The 20,901-nt window shown below is 48.9% G+C and overlaps 1 protein-coding gene across 6 annotated transcripts in view; it reads left to right on the top strand.

Moving 5' to 3' along the window:
* Positions 1–20,901, top strand: part of FRMD4A (FERM domain containing 4A) — a 372,724-nt gene that overhangs the window by 320,316 nt on the left and 31,507 nt on the right. For all 6 annotated transcript variants that reach the window (XM_030478613.1, XM_030478614.1, XM_032919794.1 and 3 more), the window contains 2 exons: positions 11,085–11,161; positions 15,443–15,581. In XM_030478613.1, coding sequence (XP_030334473.1) covers positions 11,085–11,161; positions 15,443–15,581 — 216 coding nt within the window. The remainder of the gene's footprint in view (positions 1–11,084; positions 11,162–15,442; positions 15,582–20,901) is intronic.

The following is a 20,901-nucleotide window of genomic DNA, read 5'->3' as shown; positions in this document are numbered from 1 at the left end:
ACATTATCTGTGTTCCCATTCTCTGGTTGACTGAGGAGAACCCAAGGGGAATAAAGACTTTTGGAAATAAGATATCCCAAAATTCAGCTGTGAATGTGGCTTGACAAAGATTCTCCCTGTGACAGCCAAACATCAGTTTCTGCCGTTTCTTCCCAGAGTTATCCTTTCTCTGAGATGAAATGAAGCATGCTATGAAAATACTCTGTCCCTTGCATCAGGTCTCCACAATGCTCTATGGATTCTCATTACAGCAGAATTTCATTTTTTGTGAATCCAAAGCAACAGTAACAGATTGACTTCCCATTTAAACATGCAAAACCAAGAGCTGAGTTGGACTTACCCTACCAAGCAATACAAAGCCCAAGTAAAATCAGTAGCTCTAAGTGCCTGATCAGAGGGAAATCACCTACTTGTCGGGACAATGAGCAAAGTAATCAGCACTTTCTGTGTCCAGAAAGTGAAAGATTACTGTGTGATGTTACTTGGCCTTTTCCAAACAAAAGATAGAGTGAACTTTCCCAATTCCAGAGGCAAAATGAGCTATTTACACAGGAGGAGCAATAGCCTAATTAAGAGCTGTTTTATTGCAGAACAAATAGAGATCCTCTCTGCTGTAGGGCATAATGAAGTCAGTAATTGCATTGATGGAGTGGTTAAACTTGTGCTTCCTGTGGTGAAGGAATGACAGACCAGTAACTTAAAAATACATAAAGTAGGGATTGATGTGAAATGTAGAGAAACCAGTGAACAATGGGGAGGAGGGAGCTGACAAATTGGTCTCTATCCTGACTGATCATAGAACATCAGGACAGTCAAAAAGGCAGAAGAAACATGAAATTCAAATCAGTTACAGGGACCCCAAGTCACTTGCATAACTCCTTGCCACATGATACAACAGAGGTCAAGAGTTTAGAAGGGTTGAAGATAGGACTAAAAGTGTGGCCCTCCATTCAGTTTTAACATCAAATTGCTTGTTTTCCAATAGGATTTGGGGAGGGGTTATAATTCCTCATGTTTAAGGAGGGTCTTTGATTCGGCAGCAAGCTGGTTTCTGTTATCAGAGGTATGGAGCATATGTAACACTCACTGGCATGGCACTGAGCCACAGGGTGTATTCAGAAAGGGCTGACCTTTCTCTAGAGCATCCAGTCAGGCCAGACACAACATATTGGACTCATATCTAACCGGGTTGTTCTTGGAACAGCATCATTTCCTAAGACCTTTGCAAACATCTCTGCATTGCAGACAGGGGTAAAAGACTTCAAATTTACAAATGACACAAGAGGAGCAGAACACATTTCCAGGAAGTACTGCTTTAAAAGCCAGTGGGGTCCCAGTGGCATAGCAGTAATAAATTATTCACTGTGATTAGCTGACTGCTAAGGACTACCTGCTGACTCCCTCTGCTCAGCACTTTTATTTCTCTTCCCGTTGCTGATCCTTCATGCTTTTTGGATTATGGACTTGGCTGTAAACTGAACCAGTCTTCAGGTCACGGTGGGTTCAACTCATTTTATAGTGCAGTAATTCAGTCTTAGGTTTGTATTTGGAAATGCGGAGCACTGGAGGAGGGAGACGTAGACAAAGCGAGGTTCCTTACCATGCTGTTTCTTCTTATAGAAGTTGCTCACCTAGTTTCCTTCCATATCAAAATGTAAGACCCAGACCTGTGACTGTTGAAGAGCAGTCATAGTTTAAGACCTTCCCCTTGTTCCATCCTTGTTGCATAGGAGACCATGTTTTATTCCATCCTTGTTACATAGGAGACCATGTTTTCACTTGCACCTTTTTCACTGCTGCTTGTCCTCAGTTTGAGGTGTCTACCATCCAGCACCAGGCTATCCCCTTTCAGCACCCACTGCTCCATGCCTTACCACTGCACTTCACTGTGCCACAAAGCTGCCAATCACACTGGGAGGTGAATAAACCAGAGCACATTGGGCTGGAACGCAGGATTTTGTCCCTGACACTGATTTCCACCAGATTTGGCTGGACATGCCCCTGGGCTGTGATTCAGTGAACATTGGCAGCAGTATCAGTTGAAGTGGCCTTCACCGCCCTCCTCCCCCATCACAGTCCTGCCATCACAGCTCATTTCCTCCCCTGGGCCCCTTCCTCAGTCACGCTGGTACAATTGTGTGGCTGGGAAGGAAACTGCTCCAGAGAAGGGATCAGAGCTCAGCCAAAAGAAGTGGTCACTTTTAACCTCGATCAGTTCCCAGTCCCATTCACCATCTGGCCCACAATCAGTGTGTAGGAGCTGGGTATGGCTGCAGGCTGCATAAATCATGGCAGCCAGAGAAAGAAACTGCTATTAACCTACAAAATAACTCTGTGGACAGAGACAAGGGTTCCACAGCTTGGCACAAGACAGAAGGAATTTGACCGTATGGAATTTGCCATGGTTGAACCAGGGCAAATAGGTAGGTATAGGTATAGAGTTAGGTATAGGTCATTATCACCACTCTGTCTCATATAGGAAAGGTTTGCTTCAGTGTTTCTCCCAAACAGGACTGATTTCAGATGACTAAATAGATTGTGTAGGTAAAGCAAGTTTTTAAACTCATAGAACAGTCATGCTCAGTTTCCATTATCTAGGTAAGTAAGTAGCTTGTTGAACCATAATGCTTGTGAACACTAATCTAAGGCCCTGCTGTTTTATAAAGAAGCCAGCACTGGTTTGTATTTTGGCGGTTAAGTTTACGTGTCCTGTGGTGATACCATCAGGCAGACAGGCCCCAGGGTCTTCTGTGAGAATTTACATTCAGGAAGACTACAACATGACGTCCCATCCCCTGATCCAGCCAAGTCAAGCCCATGGCTACCATTAAATATAGGAGCAGTCCCATCAAAGTAAAACTCCCTGGCTCTAAGTGCTTTGTCGTATTCAGGTCTTAAAGGGTAATTCGCTATAAAAGCAGCAGCCAAGTCTTAAATGATTCTGCAGCAAGAACTTCAACAAAATGCAAAGACAAATCACTGACAGCACAGAGTGAAACAGATTGGACCTCAGCGGCCCAGAGTTCGGGTGGAGATCTGGAGCGAGACTGAAACCTCCTTGAGCACTTATGCTTGGCTCTGAAGGGGTGGGAGGCTCCCCATGTGCTCCACCTTTCCCAAATGCTGTCTCTTAGCTCACCAGGACTCCCTACTCCAAAGGCTCTGGCATTTTTATCACCGGCTGGAGCCAGGCAGGAGCCTAGTTATTCACTGGCTATGGATATGAGGCATCAGGTCAAGGGAAATGATTCCCCCCCTTTACTCTGCTCTTGTTAGACCCCACTTGCAGTCCTGCATTCAGCTTTGAGGCCCCAGCATGAGAGGGATGTGAACCTGCTTGAGTGAGTTGAGAGGAGGCCACAAAGATGACCAGAGGACTGGAGCAGCGCTGCTCTGGAGACAGGCTGAGAGAGTTGGGCTTGATCAGTCTGGAGAAGAGAAGGCTGAGGGGACCCTGTAACAGTCTTCCAATACCTGAAGGGGGCCTACAAAATATCTGAGAGGGACTTTTTACAAGGGCATGTAGTGACAGGAAAAGGGGAATGGCTTTAAACTGACAGAGGGGAGATTTAGATTAGACGTTAGGCAGAAGCTCTTCCCTGTGAGGGTGCTGAGGCGCTGGCACAGGGTGCCCAGAGAAGCTGTGGCTGCCCCATCCCTGGCAGTGTTCAAGGCCAGGTTGGACACAGGGGCTTGGAGCAACCTGCTCTAGTGGAAGGTGTCCCTGCTCGTGGCAGGGGATTGGAACTGGATGAGCTTTACGGTCCCTTCCAACCCAAACCATTCTATGATTCTCTGATCTTTAAGTTAGTGGCCTAGACAGGAGACTCAGGAGGTCAGGCATTGCAGCCCATTACCATGTATGTGGTTTGTGGGCAGCATAAATCATTCTAGATGCCACAGCTGATTCATAGGCTATGGACTGGGCATCTTTTATCTAACTATGTCAGAAATCTTTAATGCAGAAAGATCTAATCACTTTGACTCGCTCGCAGAGGATAAAAGGGAGAAAATGTAACTTCCAAGAATCAGGAAAAAAGAAAATCCCTGTAGATCTATTGATTTAGACACATCCAGCATGATGACAGCAAAGCATATAGCAAATATACATGTGCAGTGAAGGTGGATTTGGTTGTATATAAAGTCAAAGTCTGACCTCCCAGACACAAATATCAAGTTGCATTATGTAGACAAATAATGCTTTGTCCAAATAGCAGCTCTTCCCTCTGCGATCTGATGCTTTGCTGTCTCTCTGAGCCAATAAACCACTTTGAAATTTAATAGGGAATTGTCTCTCCATCACGGAAATGAATGCAGAGTGCTGATTATATAGATTTAGATGCAATTTGTTTGGTCAAGCCAGAGATGTTTTTGGGGCGGTGTGGTCCCATGACAACAGCAAAAGGGAGCTCAAATTGGACCACAAATTGTTTGTCTGTTTGGCAGAAAAAGAGAGCCCTGAAGTTTAAGGGGAAGAAGTAATTAGATAGTGAGCTAGGACTGCTGACAGACCACTGCGAGTCCTGCTTAGCCAAGCCACGCTCCCATTCCATGGGGGAAGGGAGGACGGCAGCCTCTGGGAACATCATTGGTAGGGTTGTTTCCCACATCAAATCACACAGGAAACCTTTTATTTTTTTGTTTTGGGAAGGGAAAGAAAAAAGAAATCCCCCAGACTAATAGAAACACAGGAATGAATGGAAGCGTGGCAGGATGGAGGACTTCGTTACAGGGCAGCAGCATCCCCATCTCATGACCTGGGGGCACCCGCAGCAATGGGTCACACTAACTCACAGGTGACAGCCCACGGAAATCTCTTGGTAAATCTGCCCCTGAAACAAGAAACTGTTTGTCTGAGCTAAGATGCTGCTGTTCTGCCTGGACCAAAGCCTTCCTCCTTCACTTTAACTAGTTTGACAGAGGTATGATTGATGGAAACAGGGTTGGCTTGAGGCAGAACACAAATCCATGCCCGGAAACCATGGCCCCACTGAAATCACTGGGACAAAACTGCCATTGACTTCACTGGAGCCGTGCTTTCCATAGAGTTTAAGGCCAAAAAGGGACTGCTCGGAACCTCCACCCTGACCTCCTGCATAACTCAGCCTCTAGAATTTTGCTTGCTGGTTTGTTCAGTGGAGGGAATTACATTTCCAAGGAGGAATTCTTTTTCATTATGTTTGTTTTGTCTTCAAATTGCTAAACAAAAGACTGGGGAGATTGTAGCTGCACTCATGGAAGCTGTGTGAAAATACTGTCATTGTTCAGCTCCATTGTTTAGTACCAGTTTTAGTAATGGGATGTCATCCAGGGCTGGCTCTTGCCCATAGTGTAGGCGAGGGAAGGGACTGCATTTGGGCTGTTAGAAATGTGCCACGTTATTTCCCTGCCTTTCCTAGAAGCCTTTCAGAGCATGGGTGGTAGCCCGTGCGTTTGGAGGGATGATTGTTCCTGCTGCACAGCATGATTTAACAAAGCATTAATCATCTTAAGAAGCTGCAAGACTTGAAGGACTGGGAGACGCCATATAGGTCAGTAAGTCCAACAGCAATTACAGTTGGTCATTTATTAGATGCTTAGAATCAAAGAAAAATATGGGTCAAAAAGGCCTCTGGAGGTCTCTATCCCAACCTCCTGCTCAAAGTTGGAGCCAGCATCAGAGTTTGATCAGGTTATTACTCACAGCCCTAGTGCTTGACCACCTTCACTGACTGAGGTTTTTTGTATATATGGTTTGGGGTTTTTTTATATACCTAGTCAGAATTTCCCTTGCTGCAACCCTGCAACCTGTGCCCACTGCCTCTTATACTTTCAGTGGGCACCTCTGAGAAAAGTCTGTCTCCATCACCTTCATAAATCCCCTTTAGGTCACCAGAAAGAGCAGACAAACCGCAGGTAGATCCTCTGTAGACTTCTGCAGATGGTTTGATTCTGAAGAGCCACCAAGCGTGGTATTTGAAACCTCTGTGTGCATTGCTAAGTAACCCCATCCTGCCTGTGCCCCATCTCATGTGCTTCAGGGAAAGACACACAGAGAAGGGAAAGAAAACAACACATCAAATACCTCAGCATTTATATCTGCTTCTTAATAGACCAAATACAAAACAGTTCACAGAGTCCCCACAGGGTTGTCCAGCCTCAATGCACTAGCCCAGTGCCAAGTCCAGAAGGGAGAAGAGGACCCAGTATCCCAATCTCAGGGTAGAAAAGCTTGATAATTATTCCAAAAGGTACTATTTGGGCATGTTTCTCTAAGTACCATAATCCAGAGAGCACTGTGTTGCCCTTCAGCAACAATCTCCACCCTGTCCCTGAGCTGCAAGACAACACAGGAGCCAGCAACAGCCTCATTACTGCCAGGGGAACCCAAAGGTATGCCATGTTCCCTCCACTGGATACACAGCCAAGGCTTTCTGAGCACAGAGAGACAGAGCAAGCCTAGTGTAGGTTAACTCACCTTCCCACACCTCAGCGAAGCCCAGGTCACCCAGGACACGGGTGGCCAAGCCAGAAACACTCCCCTGTGCTTCATCCACAAAACACCCTCACTTCTTTGTCAGGATCCCAGTATCTTTCAGTGTTCTCCCACTGACCCTACCTCCTGCTGTGTGCGAGCTCCACAAAACCAGCCCCATGGTCAATAAACATGGTAAAACCCTTCTTCAGACTCACAGGGCTGAAGCGGATGCAGATCCCGGGGCCTCCTCTCCTCCAGGCTCAGCTTAATTAGGGAGCAGCCAGCAAACCACAAGTGTGCTCACAAAAGGAGCTTGCGTCTGAAGGGCTTTGACTGCAGCTCTTTGTAACTAGTCACAAACATCTGGTGCCTGGCAAGCTTGCCTGCCTCTTGGACGGGGTTTCCAATGAGAAAATTCCTGTAGCTTGCACCTGAATCCTCTGGAGCACACCGTGCAGCGCTCGGATCTCTCCCCTGGCCCCTCTTCTAAGTTGCCAGCTTTGCAGAAAAGCCAGCTTTGCAGAAAAAGAATTTCTATCACTGGCTGCCCCTCTTTGGCCTCCCCACCCACCCCAATGCCTTTTAAACAGTGCACATGGTCCGATAGGGAACAATTATTCCCTTGAACGTCCCCTGGTTCATAAGCAGTTTTGCTAATGCAAGTGAGTCAGTTCCAGTTTTACTGGTGCAACGAAACAGGGCCCACACTGGGGACAGTCACCCCAGGGGAGGAGGGGATCAGGGTAATGCTTTTCTCCTCTTCTAGTAGCCCCTTTCACGTGCATGCTGGAGTATGCAGCCACGCTCAAAAGCCAGGCTCACAGAGACTTCCTTAAGCATCTATTGAAGATTAAATGACCTCATGTGCAGCCTGTAATGATGGCCACCACCAAAAATTGTTCCCATCTGAAAGCTGCCCAGTGCTGCCTGATCCAAATCAGGCTGCTGACCTCAGAAGAGATCCCAGCGGGCAAACCACCACATCACAGAAGCTCAGCCCACCACGAGCACCACTAATTGTGCCCTTGTCTGCGGGCTCCGAGTGAAGGCAGCTACTAAAGGGCAGGGGAGCTGTGCTCTCAGCTTGTATTACCAAGTGACTCTCTCCTAAGCCTCTTTTCCAGTGTGTCTGGGGAGATGCTGCCCCAGTCCCTGCTGTGATGTACCTTTTGTCTGGCAAAAATCACTGCACGCCTAATATGATTCCAGTAAAGCCCAGATGAATTGTCTCATCCACAAGGGCATGTGTTGGATTAGGCCCTGCAAAGTAACCAAAGAGCATCATAAGCCAAATAACCTAAACCCAGGCCCAGCCTTGGTGCAGGAAGAGGCAAACCTGCCATGAACATGGATGCTTTGACCCAAACTAGCCCCCAAACCAGCACGCATCTGTTGTTACCACTGCATTTCCACAAGACTCTCTTGAAATTACGACCAGCTCCCTGCTGTGTCTCATATTCCCCAGTGAAGGCTGCAAGTGGTAAAAGGATCTTGATGGGTAAAAGTTATGCTTCCATTTAAGAAGACCCACTAATGGCACCTTGTGCATCTGTCACTGAATTAACAACATCAATCTGAAACCGTACATAACTGACGAAGGGAACAGCTTGCTGACATTAGGAGAAGGGAGGAGGTTGGCTGAAGGGAGACCTTGGGCTTTGCTTTTCCTCAGGGGTTGTGATCAGTGAACAGGAAAGCAGATACTTGCAGATTGGATCCCTCATGTAGGCTGAGACTTCTGAGATCAAGGTGGGCAAAGAGACTGGGAGACTGCAGAATAATATTTGGGGAGCAAAGGGAGGCAGTTACAGCAACAGTAAAATTCACATGTACGTTCTGGAGAGCAAAGCTATGGAAAAAGAGGCACAACCTCAGGTTGTGGGGTCACTTTTGCCCCTTCCCTCCCAAAGGTCTGGATTTGCCTCTTTCTGCACCCTGCCAGGAAAAACAAACTAAATGTAAAAATGCAGCGATCTGGATCTGGATGCAGCTCCAGTGCCCAAAACGTAGGTGTCTAATGCTGTTTCAAGCACTGCTGGGGGATCCAAGACATCTGCATGGGGCTGGCAGACAGAGCACTGGACCCACAGCAGGCTCCATCCCTGGATACCCCAGGGCATGGAATGCGGCACTCACGCCTACGTTTGGGCATCTGAACAGCTCCCCAGAGCACGGAGTGTTTGGACAGTTGGAGTTAATCATGGAAGGGAAGGGGAGCTGCAGTGAGGTTTGGTAACAGAGTGGGTAGAATAGGAAAGGATCCGAGCACAGGGAACAATACGGCTTAGTCCTAGGAAAGAGGATGGGGAGGAGAGCAGCTGCCAGCAGCTCAGAAAAGGCTTTCAAATTCCTTCTGCACCACGCCAAAGTTTAGTCATAAATGACAACAGGGGACCCGGGGACAGAGAGATACTTTCTGAAGGGTGTGATCTGCTGGGGTTTTACTCTCTGATGTGTTCCACATGTCCAAGCGCCTCCAGACACGTCCTCTGCACATGCCGTGCAGCCGCGTTATCCTCCCTGCCTCGGGACGGGCATCTGGAAGTGTGGAGGGAGGTTTTCGGCAGCCCACATCACAGTCTCAGGCCTGACCCCAGTTGTTGTCAGTGGGAGTTTAGGCCCTAAACTTCCTTGTAGTGCCTTTGAAGCTGGGGGCTTGCAGGGGAGGCAGACTTCAGGTTCAGACCTCAGCTCCTGGCTTAACCCTTTCACGCTGTGCCTGTCCTCCCTCCTTGGGTAAAACAGTGGGTATTTCTGAGCTTCCTTTGGTGATGACAACTTTTATGCAGCAATTAATTTTTCCAGTGGAGGAATAAAATAATCCTCTGAGGGCATGGTGAGCCAGGCCTTCAAGCTTCCCATCCCTCCTGGTCCCCTTCCTCCCTTACTCCCTGCAGCACAGACAGCCCCAGAGTATGGAGCAGTTTGGTGCCCTCCTTATCTCACCCTTCCTCCTAAACACCCTGTTACAGAAAGAAAAGAAAGTAAGAAATAAGTAAATAAATGATAAATACATTGGTTAGAAACTTTTACAAACACAAGTATTTTCAGTTTTGCTGCCCCTTCAGATATCAGCGAGGAGGAAATTGCGGGTCCTTGCCATGGCTTGGTTTAGTCTCTAGATTTCACCTCCACCAGCAGCTTAATCAGTGCAAATCAAATTACTTCTCCTGTTTACTTATCTCCAGAGCACTGACACGGCTTATCTCGGCGTGGCAGGAGCCAGCGCTTTCCTTGGGGGTAGGACAGGAACTCCACAGAAGCCGCTTGTAGTGGGAGAAGGAGTATAAATCAGGAAAGCTCTGCTGGCTCTGCTCCTCAGCAGCAAGGTTATGCTGCCTGAGCTCTGCTGCTTGCTAGGGATAGTGGGGGAAGCCAAAGTGAGGGATGCCCAGGGAGTGGACGCTGCCTCCTCCCTGTGGATGAGCAGCCTGGAAGCCAGAGTTTGGGATTTTGGCTCATTTGTAAAGAGGAGGTGATGGTGGACCCGTCCATTGTAGTGACAGTGCGGTGGGTTGCAGAGCTGACACTGCATCCTTTGTGCTGCTTCTATGGCCAGTCCTCCCTCCTGCCTGCGAGATGAGGGCTATGTCATGGCAGAGGTGGGGGGTTTAGGGACTGTGTGAGCACATTCTGCTGCCCAGTAGCACCTACACTCAGTCTACCCTCAGTGTACAGGCAGAGTGTACCCTCAGTGTGGCCCATGCAGATGCTGGGGCGAGGGCACACAGCCAACACCCAGGAGACTTGCACTGCACTGCCGTGGCTGAGTAAATTGACTTCTCCCACTGCCCAGAAAAGCTGTGGCTGCCCCATCCCTGGCAGTGTTCAAGGCCAGGTTGGACACAGGGGCTTGGAGCAACCTGCTCTAGTGGAAGGTGTTCCTTCCCATGGCAGGGGATTGGAACCAAATGAGCCTTAAGGTCCCTTCCAACCCATTCTATGATTCTATGACTGCTTCATGTCTCATTTTCCCCCCTTGGTGACAGCTTTGCGCACTGCTTTGCGATGCCCCAGCAGGGCAGCCTGTACAACAGAGGCAGGAATATGCCTTTGTTATTGCTGCGTTTCACACTGCCCGGAGCACGCTGGAGCCTCCGGCATCGCCAACACAAGCCTGCCAGCGCCTGCGATAGATGAACTGACCCTGCTCCTGCGAGTTTTATATTGATTGTGGGGCAAAAGCAGCGCTGGGTACCACAGCTCACCTCGAGGGGGTCTCACCCACCCAGCCAGGCCACCTTCACCCCTCCTCTGCGCACCCACAGCCCCGAGGGCAAGGCTGCTGTGCCAGAGCCCAGCTCCTGGAGGGAAAAGCAGCCGAATCCCGGTTCTCCCTTCGCGTGCATGTGTCCAACCCGTACTTCGTGTTACCAAGTGAAACGAGCGCCCTCCGCCGTGTGTCCCCCCCCCCAGCACCGGGACCGGGCGGGTCAGCGCCGCCCGCCGTGGGGCTGCTGGAGGTGGCGGGGGGGGGAACGGGCGGGACGCGGGGCCGGGCCGGGGCGGAGCGGAGCGGAGCAGGGAGCCGGGAGTCGCCGGCGCAGCAGCAGCAGCGCCGGGAGGAAGCGGGGCTGGGCGAGGGCTTGCGCGGAGGCGCCTCACCGCGTTCTTGTTCTCCCCGCAGATCTTCCAATGGAGGCAGCTGGAGAACCTCTATTTCCGCGAGAAGAAGTTCTCGGTGGAGGTGCACGACCCGCGCAGGTGAGCGCCGAGCCGGGATAAGCCGTGCCGAGCCGGGCTGAGCCATTCCGAGGCGGGCTGATCCGTACCGAGCCATTCCGAGCCGGGCTGAGCGGTGCCGAACTCTTCCGAGCCGGTCTAAGCCGTGCCGAGCCGGGATGAGCCCTGTCGAGCCGTGCATAGCCGAATTGAGCCGTGCCGAGCCATTCCGAGCCGGGCTTTGCCGTGCCGAGCCGCGCTCCGGGGCTTGGTGCGCTCGGTGGCCGGGAAACCCTTAACCAAGGAGCAGCGGGCACCAGCCGGGGGCTGCCACTTCCTCGCAGCGGCAGTTCAGGTTCGGGTGTGTGTTTTGCAGGATGTGTTTCCCCTGGGCTCCCAGCGGTGTTTGTTTTCCCGTTCCCACTATTTTGGCTGCCGGCACCCCCATCCATGTAGGGGGGGAGTTGCCTTGTCCCCGTGTTGCACTTGGAGCCTGGAGACGGGCGCCAGATTTCGTACTCACATGTTTCCTTGTAAATAAATATTCAGTAGTGCAGCTGAAAGGAATGGCACGGTACCAGGGGTTTACCGGCTGGCTGGATGGAAGCCCATCAGTCTTTTTGGCGCGGGAGCCTTTCTTGTCCCTTCCTTTACAAACCTAACGCGGGGGAGAGTGAGTTCCAGTGACTGTGCTACATTTAATGGGTGCATTCTGTACCCTCTGCTTGTGTGTGCTCGTGGTTACTGCAGTGACCTGTGTGTGTATTGCTCTGTAGGTTGTTCTCACTAAAAGCAATGTCCTGCTTGCAAAATGACTGTGAATCGCTCAGCTGTGAGCCTGTTTCACCTGTTTCCCATGCCTATCTGTCTGCTAATGCATCTTGTTTTATTAGGGCAATTTTGCATGCAGTTTCTGTGCTTATTTGCCCTGATATGAACACAACACGCCAGCCCAACGATGCCTGTCTCCATAGGTGCATTTTGTTAAAGCAAAAGCTGAGCAGAGCAGCTCGGATCATTGTGCAGCTCCAGGTCAACAGAGCCTTGAGGCATCTGCTTAATATTAAGCATGTAAATAGTAGCATGAAACGTAGCAGAGCAAAGCTGAGAATAGGCTGGGAGATCTTCCAGCCACAGGAGCTGGGGGTGCTGCACTCCTTCCCCTCCAAACATCTGAAATGCATGCTGCAGGCCACCAGCAGCAAAAAGCCCCCTGGCAGCCAGGCTGGCTCTTTGCTGTGAGCAGCAATCATAGAATCCCAGACTGGTTTGGGTTGGAAGGGACCTTAAAGCTCATCCAGTTCCAACCCCTGCCATGGGCAGGGGCACCTTCCACTAGAGCAGGTTGCTCCAAGCCCCTGTGTCCAACCTGGCCTTGAACACTGCCAGGGATGGGGCAGCCACAGCTTCTCTGGGCACCCTGTGCCAGCGCCTCAGCACCCTCACAGGGAAGAACTTCTGCCTAATATCCAATCTAAATCTCCCCTCTTTCAGTTTAAAGCCATTCCCCCTTGTCCTGTCCCTACATGCCCTTGTAAAAAGACCTTCTCCAGATTTACCCCTTTAGATATTGAAAGACTCTTATATGGCAAGGAAATGGTTATAATCGCAAGGGAAAGAAAGCAAATAGCTCTGAGACGTTAAAATCATGATGATCTTTGAACTCAGTGTCACGCATGAAACGTGACCACACAGAGGAACCTCTTCTGTGTTGTTTATATTTAAATGATAGGAATTACTGACACAGAAGAGCTTCCGTTTTTCATTCCATTGTGTTGTTTCTCCGAATCAACATCAGGAGGACAAAACCCCGGCCCGGGTTGTCAGCCTGGCACTTCCTCACTACAAGGAAATGAATTTGGCTGATTTTTGGACCCACAGAGTACCACCATGCAGGTCAAGCCGGTGCTTTGGCTATAAAGCAGCGCGACACATTGCAGTGGCGTGGTGGGAACGCAGCTCAGGTTGTAGCCTCTTGGCCAAGCAGGATGGACTCCTGCGAGGAGCTGTTTGGCGCGGGGAGGTGGAGCAGTAGCCAACACAGTGCTCTCTCTGCATTCCTCTTTGTGTAGCCAAACCAGAGCCTGAGTCAGCGAAGCCACAGTCACAGCAGAGCAAGCACTGCTCTGTGGTTGTGGCCAGGGCTGGGCAGCACAATGTGTGTTTTTAAGCCCTGCCTCTGCCCGTGGCTTCCTGTCCTGAGCAAGCCATTTAACCTCTTTTCATCGTGGTTGATTATCCCGTAAAAGAGGGAAATGATACGTTTTAGGGGGTATCAGCAGGGTTAATTCTATAGGGGCATGGAGGGGAGTCATGGAAAAGAACACCTATGGGCCATCTCTCACAGGTCCCCCAAAAGATAGCTATGAAAAGCAGGTCCACAGCTCTGACCAGCTAAGTCTGCAGGCTTTCTAACCAGGTCTGCAGTTTTGATGGGAAGCATGTACAGATCCCGAAAGGAAAAAGAATTGGAAATCACTGCTTTTAAGATGAGAAGATGAATGGCTTGCAGAGCATGTTTCTCTGAGTTCAAAACGAGTAACCGAGTTTGAACTGAATAGGATGACAACAGAATTAAGGCTTTAGCCAATGTCCAAGTGCCTTAATGCCTTAAAGCCTAAGGCTGTGGTGGTTTATGTCCCTTAAACCAACATAAAGCATCCCGAGTTGGATCCCCTTTCCAGCCTCAACTGCGAGAGCACTGCCCAGCCTTCATTCCCTGTGCAGTGACAGGGTGAGGCAGCCCAGCACCCACCCTCATTGGGACCATCAGTTGCCATCCTGTTGCATCTGTACAGAGCTTTCTCACAACAACACTACTCATAATGGGACCAGGTCTTCTGCTCCAGCCGCATGGAAAGGACTCAGCACGGGGTAACACCGAAACATGAGATCCCAGCGGTTTCAGGCCTTGTTTGCATTGGCTGTGGCTGTGTTCTCAGGGAAGTTTCACTCCAGTCTGGAGCTCTGTAATTGGACTGTAACGCCTTTTGCAGCACTGAGAAGGCTCTGACACAAGAGCTGTCAGCCCTCTCCCAGGCTGAAGTTCCCACTTTGTTGCAGAGCTTTGTTTTTCTTTCATTCTTGGCTCTGTCACAACTTACTTTGACCGTGTGCCTCCCCATGTTCACCTACAAGGCAGTAGCCCACAGGCACCGGAGAAGAGGTGGCCAGTGCACATACAGGAGGGAAACCACTGCCTTAGCAAGGCTTGAGGACTTCTAAGTGCTGGTAAAAGAGTTGACCATCCCTTGCAGTCCACAGTAGAGCTCCTGGGCTGTCCTGCTGTGTCACCTCCACATCTGCATCACATAGAATGCTGCTGGCTATGTACTGTGGCACCCCCTCCATAACACATCCTGCACTGGCCCCTCTTCACCATCCATGTCCCTGTGTGAAAGGCTATAACATAAGTGCCATGTTTCCGAGCTAGCCTCTGTACCCATGCTCACATCATAATTATACTCCACCACAAGACTCTTAATAGGCTAGAGAGGAGGACCTCATTTATTTGGGGCTCTGTTCACTGGCTCCAGCCAGTGCTACATCCCTGCAGTGGAAGGAATTCTGCAACCAGAACACTGTGATCCTGTGTGTGATGGTGTCAGAGGCTGGAGCTGAGGGTTGGGAGTACTCAAGCAGTTTTGTACAGCTGTGAAAGCATGGGGAAACCTAACCCATTCCTTTTGCTAATGTTTGAGGACAATTGGAAGTCATGGAGAGGAAACATTTAGTTCTCGTTTTTCCTGGGTTTATATTCACTCAGCTAATTGCTGAGTCACATTCTTCTCTCCAGGGCACGAGGCAGCCCTCTCCAAGCCTCACAACTCCCCTTTCCCATTACACCTTGGCAAGTCCTGTTACATCTGTTTACAACTGAGGAAATAAAGGTATTTTAAGAGCTTCTCCCACATTCCAAAGCCAGAAGTAGTGGAGGGTGTGAGGACTTGGCCTCGGGTGTCTCAGTGTTTGATGAGACACAGAGGATGCACACTTGCTTTGGCTTTGGTGACTCCCCTGGGACACGGAGCAGGTGAGCATCAGCTCAGCCAAAGCCAGGAATACAGTCTGAACTGGACAAACTGGATGATCTTTACTATTAGTCCTCTGGAGCTTGCTAACTTGAGGAGTTATTTAGGGTAAATGCTTTCCTGGCTGATTGGCTCTTTATTGCTGTTCTCTAAGCATTTTTTTCCCATTAGCATAAGGGTGTGCACAGTAAAGACAGCAGCTCTTACTATGAGGCTTATGGTAGGTTCTGCTATAGGAAACAATCTGAAGAAACGTTGTTATAACCCCGGTTCATTCTTTTCTCCTCTCCAGGGCATCTGTGACCAGGAGGACTTTCGGGCATAGTGGCATTGCTGTGCATACGTGGTACGCCTGTCCAGCACTAATAAAGTCTATCTGGGCTATGGCCATTAGTCAACATCAGTTCTACCTGGACAGAAAGCAAAGCAAGGTAAGCATGGTGGAGGTGGGAAGTGCATACTGTGATGGGTGAGTCCTTCTCACTCCCCCCAGACCCAGCAAGGTCAAGTCCAGATGGTGGCTCCTTTCCTGCCCTCGCTGTCCACTTGAGATCAAAAACAAGGCAGATTGACTCAAATAATCTACTAGCTTTGGCCAGATTGGGAGAATTTGTATCAAATTCATGTCTATGGAAGTAAGGATTGAGGGAAAGGTTGTACTGAACTGTGGTCAAAATGAGGGAGACAAAGTTTACAAGCATATAGGGTTGCGTCCCTGTCCGGATGGTTTCCACATGTCTTCTGGTTCTTGAAATCTGTCATAAAGCTGGGCAGCTTCCAATAACTGAGTTTAAAATAGCTTCATACTCCATACCTGTTCCTGAATCTATCCCTTGCTTTCTACTATTGTATTTTCCTAGAAATGAGGGCTAGGGATATTATTTCTGTCTCCACATAGAATCTCACAACAGAAGGGGGCCAGGATATTGACATCCTGGCCTTAAAAGAAACTGTCTCAATCTGGTGCTGCACAAAGGGCAGCTCAATACACAAAAGAAACCACCTTGAAACCAGAGGAGTGTGTGTTCTTCCTCTAATTCTTTTCATCAGCAGTAACTTTAGGCATACCCAGAACAGCAGGAGATTGCTTTGATGATTTTGAGATCACTTTGAGGCAGAAGAGAGACTTCTCATGCAGACACCCCTCTCCACATGAGCATGCTGGTGTTTTAACTTTTCAATATAGAGTCTGTATTGAGTGAGCACTTTCTTATACAGCTGCCTGCATTACTCCCCATCCCTGGTGGGACCATGCAGGGTCCTCCAAATTCTTGAAGCAGTCTTAACATCATGCTATTGCTGAAAGTGCTGTCTGCATTTTCAGACAGGGGCTGCTCCCTCCTTCACACAGCCCCTGGCCACATCAGGTCCCTTCATGAGCCAGTTTAGCCCACGAAACTGGCAGAAAAACTCCTGGTTTTCTTTGCTGCGTTATTTTTCTGCCAGTTAAATGGATTGAATTGGCTTACTAAAACTATGTGAAGGGCCATCAGTGTGCTATTAGTCCAGCTCACTCTAAACCTTCTGACATTGCTTTCCCCATCACGATCTCTGTGACTTTATTGTAGAGTGGATACAACTTTTGGATGCCTTGGGCAGCACACATGGTTACACTCAGTTTGGCCATGTCCCATCTAGTGCAAAAAAAACAGGATTCATCATAGTTGCTGTGAGCTGTATTGAATTTAAGGGCATAGCTAACTTCCCACCCCTAAGTGCCAGCTGTGACTATGGGCAAAATACATCCTACACCAAGTATCACTTTCCCGTCCCCCTCCTCTGCACCAGGGCAGTGCGCAGCCCTCTCTGTTGTGCTCTCACCAAAACCACCTCAGCAAACAAACAGAACTTTATGTTTTTCCTTGCTTTTAGCCAGCTGGATTTGCTGATCTAGCTGCAAGGTATTTAGGTCACAAGCAACCCACAAACAAAAGGAGATTCCCTCTTCCTCCCACTTCTTTGGTAAGAAACTGGGTCTCTTAAATGCCCAGGACTTCCCATCAGTGGCTTCTTTTGTTGTTGGCAGATTGTGTTTCAATCTGATCTCCCCTCTCTCACACTCCTACAGACAGCACCATCTACCAGCCCCCATTTGTCAACCTGTCACGTCTGTGACCATGTCAGTGTGCTTTGTCACAATAATGCCAGTGGTCATGCTGAGGCTTTGAAATGAAGGCCTACAAAATACTTGTGTCCCTTTCTCTTAAAGAAGCTGGTATTTTACTCTGTTGTCCTTGTCTTTGACATGACAGTCTCCAGATTGATAGATCCATCAGTTTTAATTGATCAGCTCATCCTGCTGGTCACTCCAGGACACTGTACTCATGTGTGCTTTGCTTTTGAAAACCATAAAACAGAGTGGAGTGTTGTGAAATGTCTTCATTTCAGCTCTCAAGGGCTTAAGACAAACATTTATTTGAGTTTCAGGTCGCATGGGTTTGCATCCCCTTAAATCTCAGCCCCCACTTCAGTCGAATCCCCAACTTCAAAGCAAAACTTACATATTCCTTTCTTTTATGTCCAAACTTGCCATTTCATACAGTTTTGACAAAAGAAAGAAAAATAAAAACAAACTTAGAAGAAAAAGCCCACTGGGGCTCACTGCAGCTGACCCTTCACTCCAGGGATGGAGATTAGATGGCAGGAGATACAACACAGTGATGAAGTAAGCTTGAACTCTGTGCTCCTCACATAACTGGGCACCAGCTGGATCTGAACCTTCTGCACAGCTCCACTGGACAACCCCCTTCATGTGATTTTAGAAGGAAATAAAACCAGGTTTGCCTGGATTTTGGCCATTTTGCAAGGAGTTGAAGTCCCAGCCTGTTTTGCAGCCCCGCTCCCCATTGAACTCCTGCCAGCTCACCCAGTTCCCAGCATCTCCTCCCTGCTGATCTGTCTCTCCCTGCAATCAAAGCATAATGTGGAGACTGAAAAGATGCCCACAGTGAGCATGTCAGTGTGCAGAGCTGTCAGCTTCCCTTTTTTTCCAGAAGAGAGATGCAGCAGAACTTCAAGGCACGTCTTTGCTCCATTGACTGCACTGAGTCAATCAAACATAGGAGCCCTGAGAAGTCCCATTTTGTGGGAATTTCCAGCATCACGTTCCTCCAAGCACGAGGCTTTTTGGCTGAATGAACCAGTAGTAAATAGGCCAAGGGTTTAAAAAAAATCACCTGCAGCAAAGCCCCATCACTGCAGGCAAGAGGGATAAATTCATCCCCAGTGTCCATCTACTCTTGCATTTCGCTGATGGATTTGTCTTCACCCTCTGACCCTGTCAGAACAACACTGGGGATCAGTTTGGCCCCATGCTTTGAAATGACTCATGAATGAGCCAGTCTCCCTCCATGGAAATGAGACTTGGCAGGTCTGTGCTAAGTGCTTGAAAGGTTCTGAGCCTGGAGGGACTGCAGGGCCCGAGGGAGCGCTAATGGGATGTAATCTAGCTTTCCACTCTTGTGCTCTCAGTACAGAGTCTAGCCCAGGCCTTGTGCTGGCTGCTGCTCAGTGGCCTGTATGAAATGAACTGTTGGTCTGATTCCTGCCTCTGATGAGCGGCTGTCCAAAGCACAAGACCACCCGACGCTGATTGGCATTGCTGTAGGGAGCAGAGGCAGCAGGGACTGAGCAGCAGGGAAAGTTAACCCCATTCCTTTCAGGAGACGCTCCATCCCCGCTGTTCAGTGCAGGGCACTGTTAGCACAACTGCAGTTAGGTCTAAAACCTCCTCATAGAACCATAGAACAGTCTGGGTTGGAAGGGACCTTTAAAGCTCATCTGGTCCAACCCCCCTGCAATGAGCAGGGACATCTTCAACTAGATCAGGTTGCCCAGAACCACATTCAGCCTAGCCTTGAATGTCTCCAGGGATGGTGCATCCATCATCTCTCTGGGCAACCTGTGCTGGTGTTTTACCACCCTCATTGTAAGTAATTTCTTCCTCACATCTCAGCCTGAATCTCCCCTTTTAGTTTAAAACCATCGCCCCTCATCCTATTGCAACAGGTCCTGCTAAAAAGTCTCTCTTTCTTATAGGCCCCTTTTAAGTACTGAAAGGCCACAATAAGGTTTCCGTGCAGTCTTCTCTTTGGATTGTATGCTCTGTGGGGGAATCTCACTCTGCCCTGCCGATCCCCTATCTGCTCTCTTTCAGTTTGTCTTTTCCTCCCTCCTGGCACCAGGGATGCCAGGCTTTGGTGTTATATTATGTTTTCATCTGCCCTACGTTGGGCACACTTCCAGGCACTGCTGGCTTGGCTCATCAGCCAGGACCACAGGAGCTGCATTGCCTTCGCTCAGCACTTTAGCTGATGCCTGGTCAAACAGGTAGGGCCAGAGCGTGCTGTAATTTGCAGTCTGAATATGAATGGAAACAAACTACAGGGTTTCTTGCTGTAACTACCCTACAAATACAGAAAAACCACTGCCTTGCAGGATCTGTCTATCCAGACTTGAGATTTGCACCTTTCCTAGACATCCGCTGCAAGGACTCAGTATACTGGGTTAGGCAGATACTGGGTTTGATCAGTTATGGCTGTTCCTGGGGTTATCCAAGGTATGCATAACCCTACATTTATCATCTGCAGGGGATAAATCAGCAGGACAGCAGCACTCTGAAGACTTGTTGATTCCAAAGATCTGGCATTGCAGCAAGACAGCAGTTCATGCTCAGGCTCCTTATCGAGAGTTCAGTAGCAGGAAATCTCGTGATAAAAAGCAGTGACTTTCCTCTTCACCGAGCACTAACCTTCCAGAGTTATTTGGAGAATGTATTTCACAGACCTTGTTTCTGACCAGAAACATCAGATCCAAGAAGCTAAAAGAGTGCCATCCTTCTCCTGGGGCTGATTTTGCGTAGGAGCAGTTGGAAATGAGAAGTGTCTAACTAACTGGTTGTAGCATTAGTTTAAGAGGATCAGTACTGGTTGTCTGATCTGCTCTGACATCTTGGCAAGTAGTTAAGCTGCTGCACTCAAATCAGTGAGTGCACACACCCTGTTCTTGGGGTTGTTGTGGAAATAAGCACTGAGGCACTTGGGTGCCTCTGAATGGTGATGATGGCGTGTATAGATACCCAAGAGTATTAAATGATGATAATACTTCTGAGGGTGTTTTCAGTATGAGGTTCTGCCAGTGCTGTCTTCATTTGCAGTCTTAAATTCATCTTAAAAATACAGTGTGCAACAGAGGGACATTTTACTTGCCTTGTTACTTCAGTGATGTGCAAACAGGCAGGGGATCACTAAGAACTTAACCTTAAGTGTCTTACCCAAAGCCCCACAGCAGATCAGTAGCAGAGCTAAGAGCAAAACTCAGCTTGGTGAGCATTCAGCCATCAGTTCAGCCTTAGTTCTTGTTAAAATGACTCCTGCTTCCTGAAGATGTGAAACACTGAAAATCCCATCATGGCAAGTGTTCCTTATAGTCCCATCTCATGTTAGTTCCAGTGGGAACAGATCACACTCTGGTATGTGGACGTCAGTCAGCTTCTGATTTGTAAGCACTGTCATGATGAACTGTGTGACTAGAGCTGAGAGTCTCTTCTGGCCCTGAGAGGGTGCAGAGGTGATCCTGAACTGGGGCTTCACCACCTTCCTGAACAGAAGCCTTTGTGCAGCTTTGGCACAAAGTGCCAGCAGCTTTCTGGGTTCTGGGAAATCAGAACTGCCTGACCGTGGTCCTGTGAGGCCAGGGCGATTGAAGCTCAGCAGCACAGGGCTTGCAAGATTTGGACAGTGGGTTGGGCTC

Source organism: Strigops habroptila, chromosome 3 (assembly GCF_004027225.2).
Source record: "Strigops habroptila isolate Jane chromosome 3, bStrHab1.2.pri, whole genome shotgun sequence".
In the NCBI taxonomy this organism is placed as follows: Eukaryota; Metazoa; Chordata; class Aves; order Psittaciformes; family Psittacidae; genus Strigops; species Strigops habroptila.
Note: the sequence above shows the minus strand (reverse complement) of the source record. Positions and strands in the feature narration are given on the sequence as shown.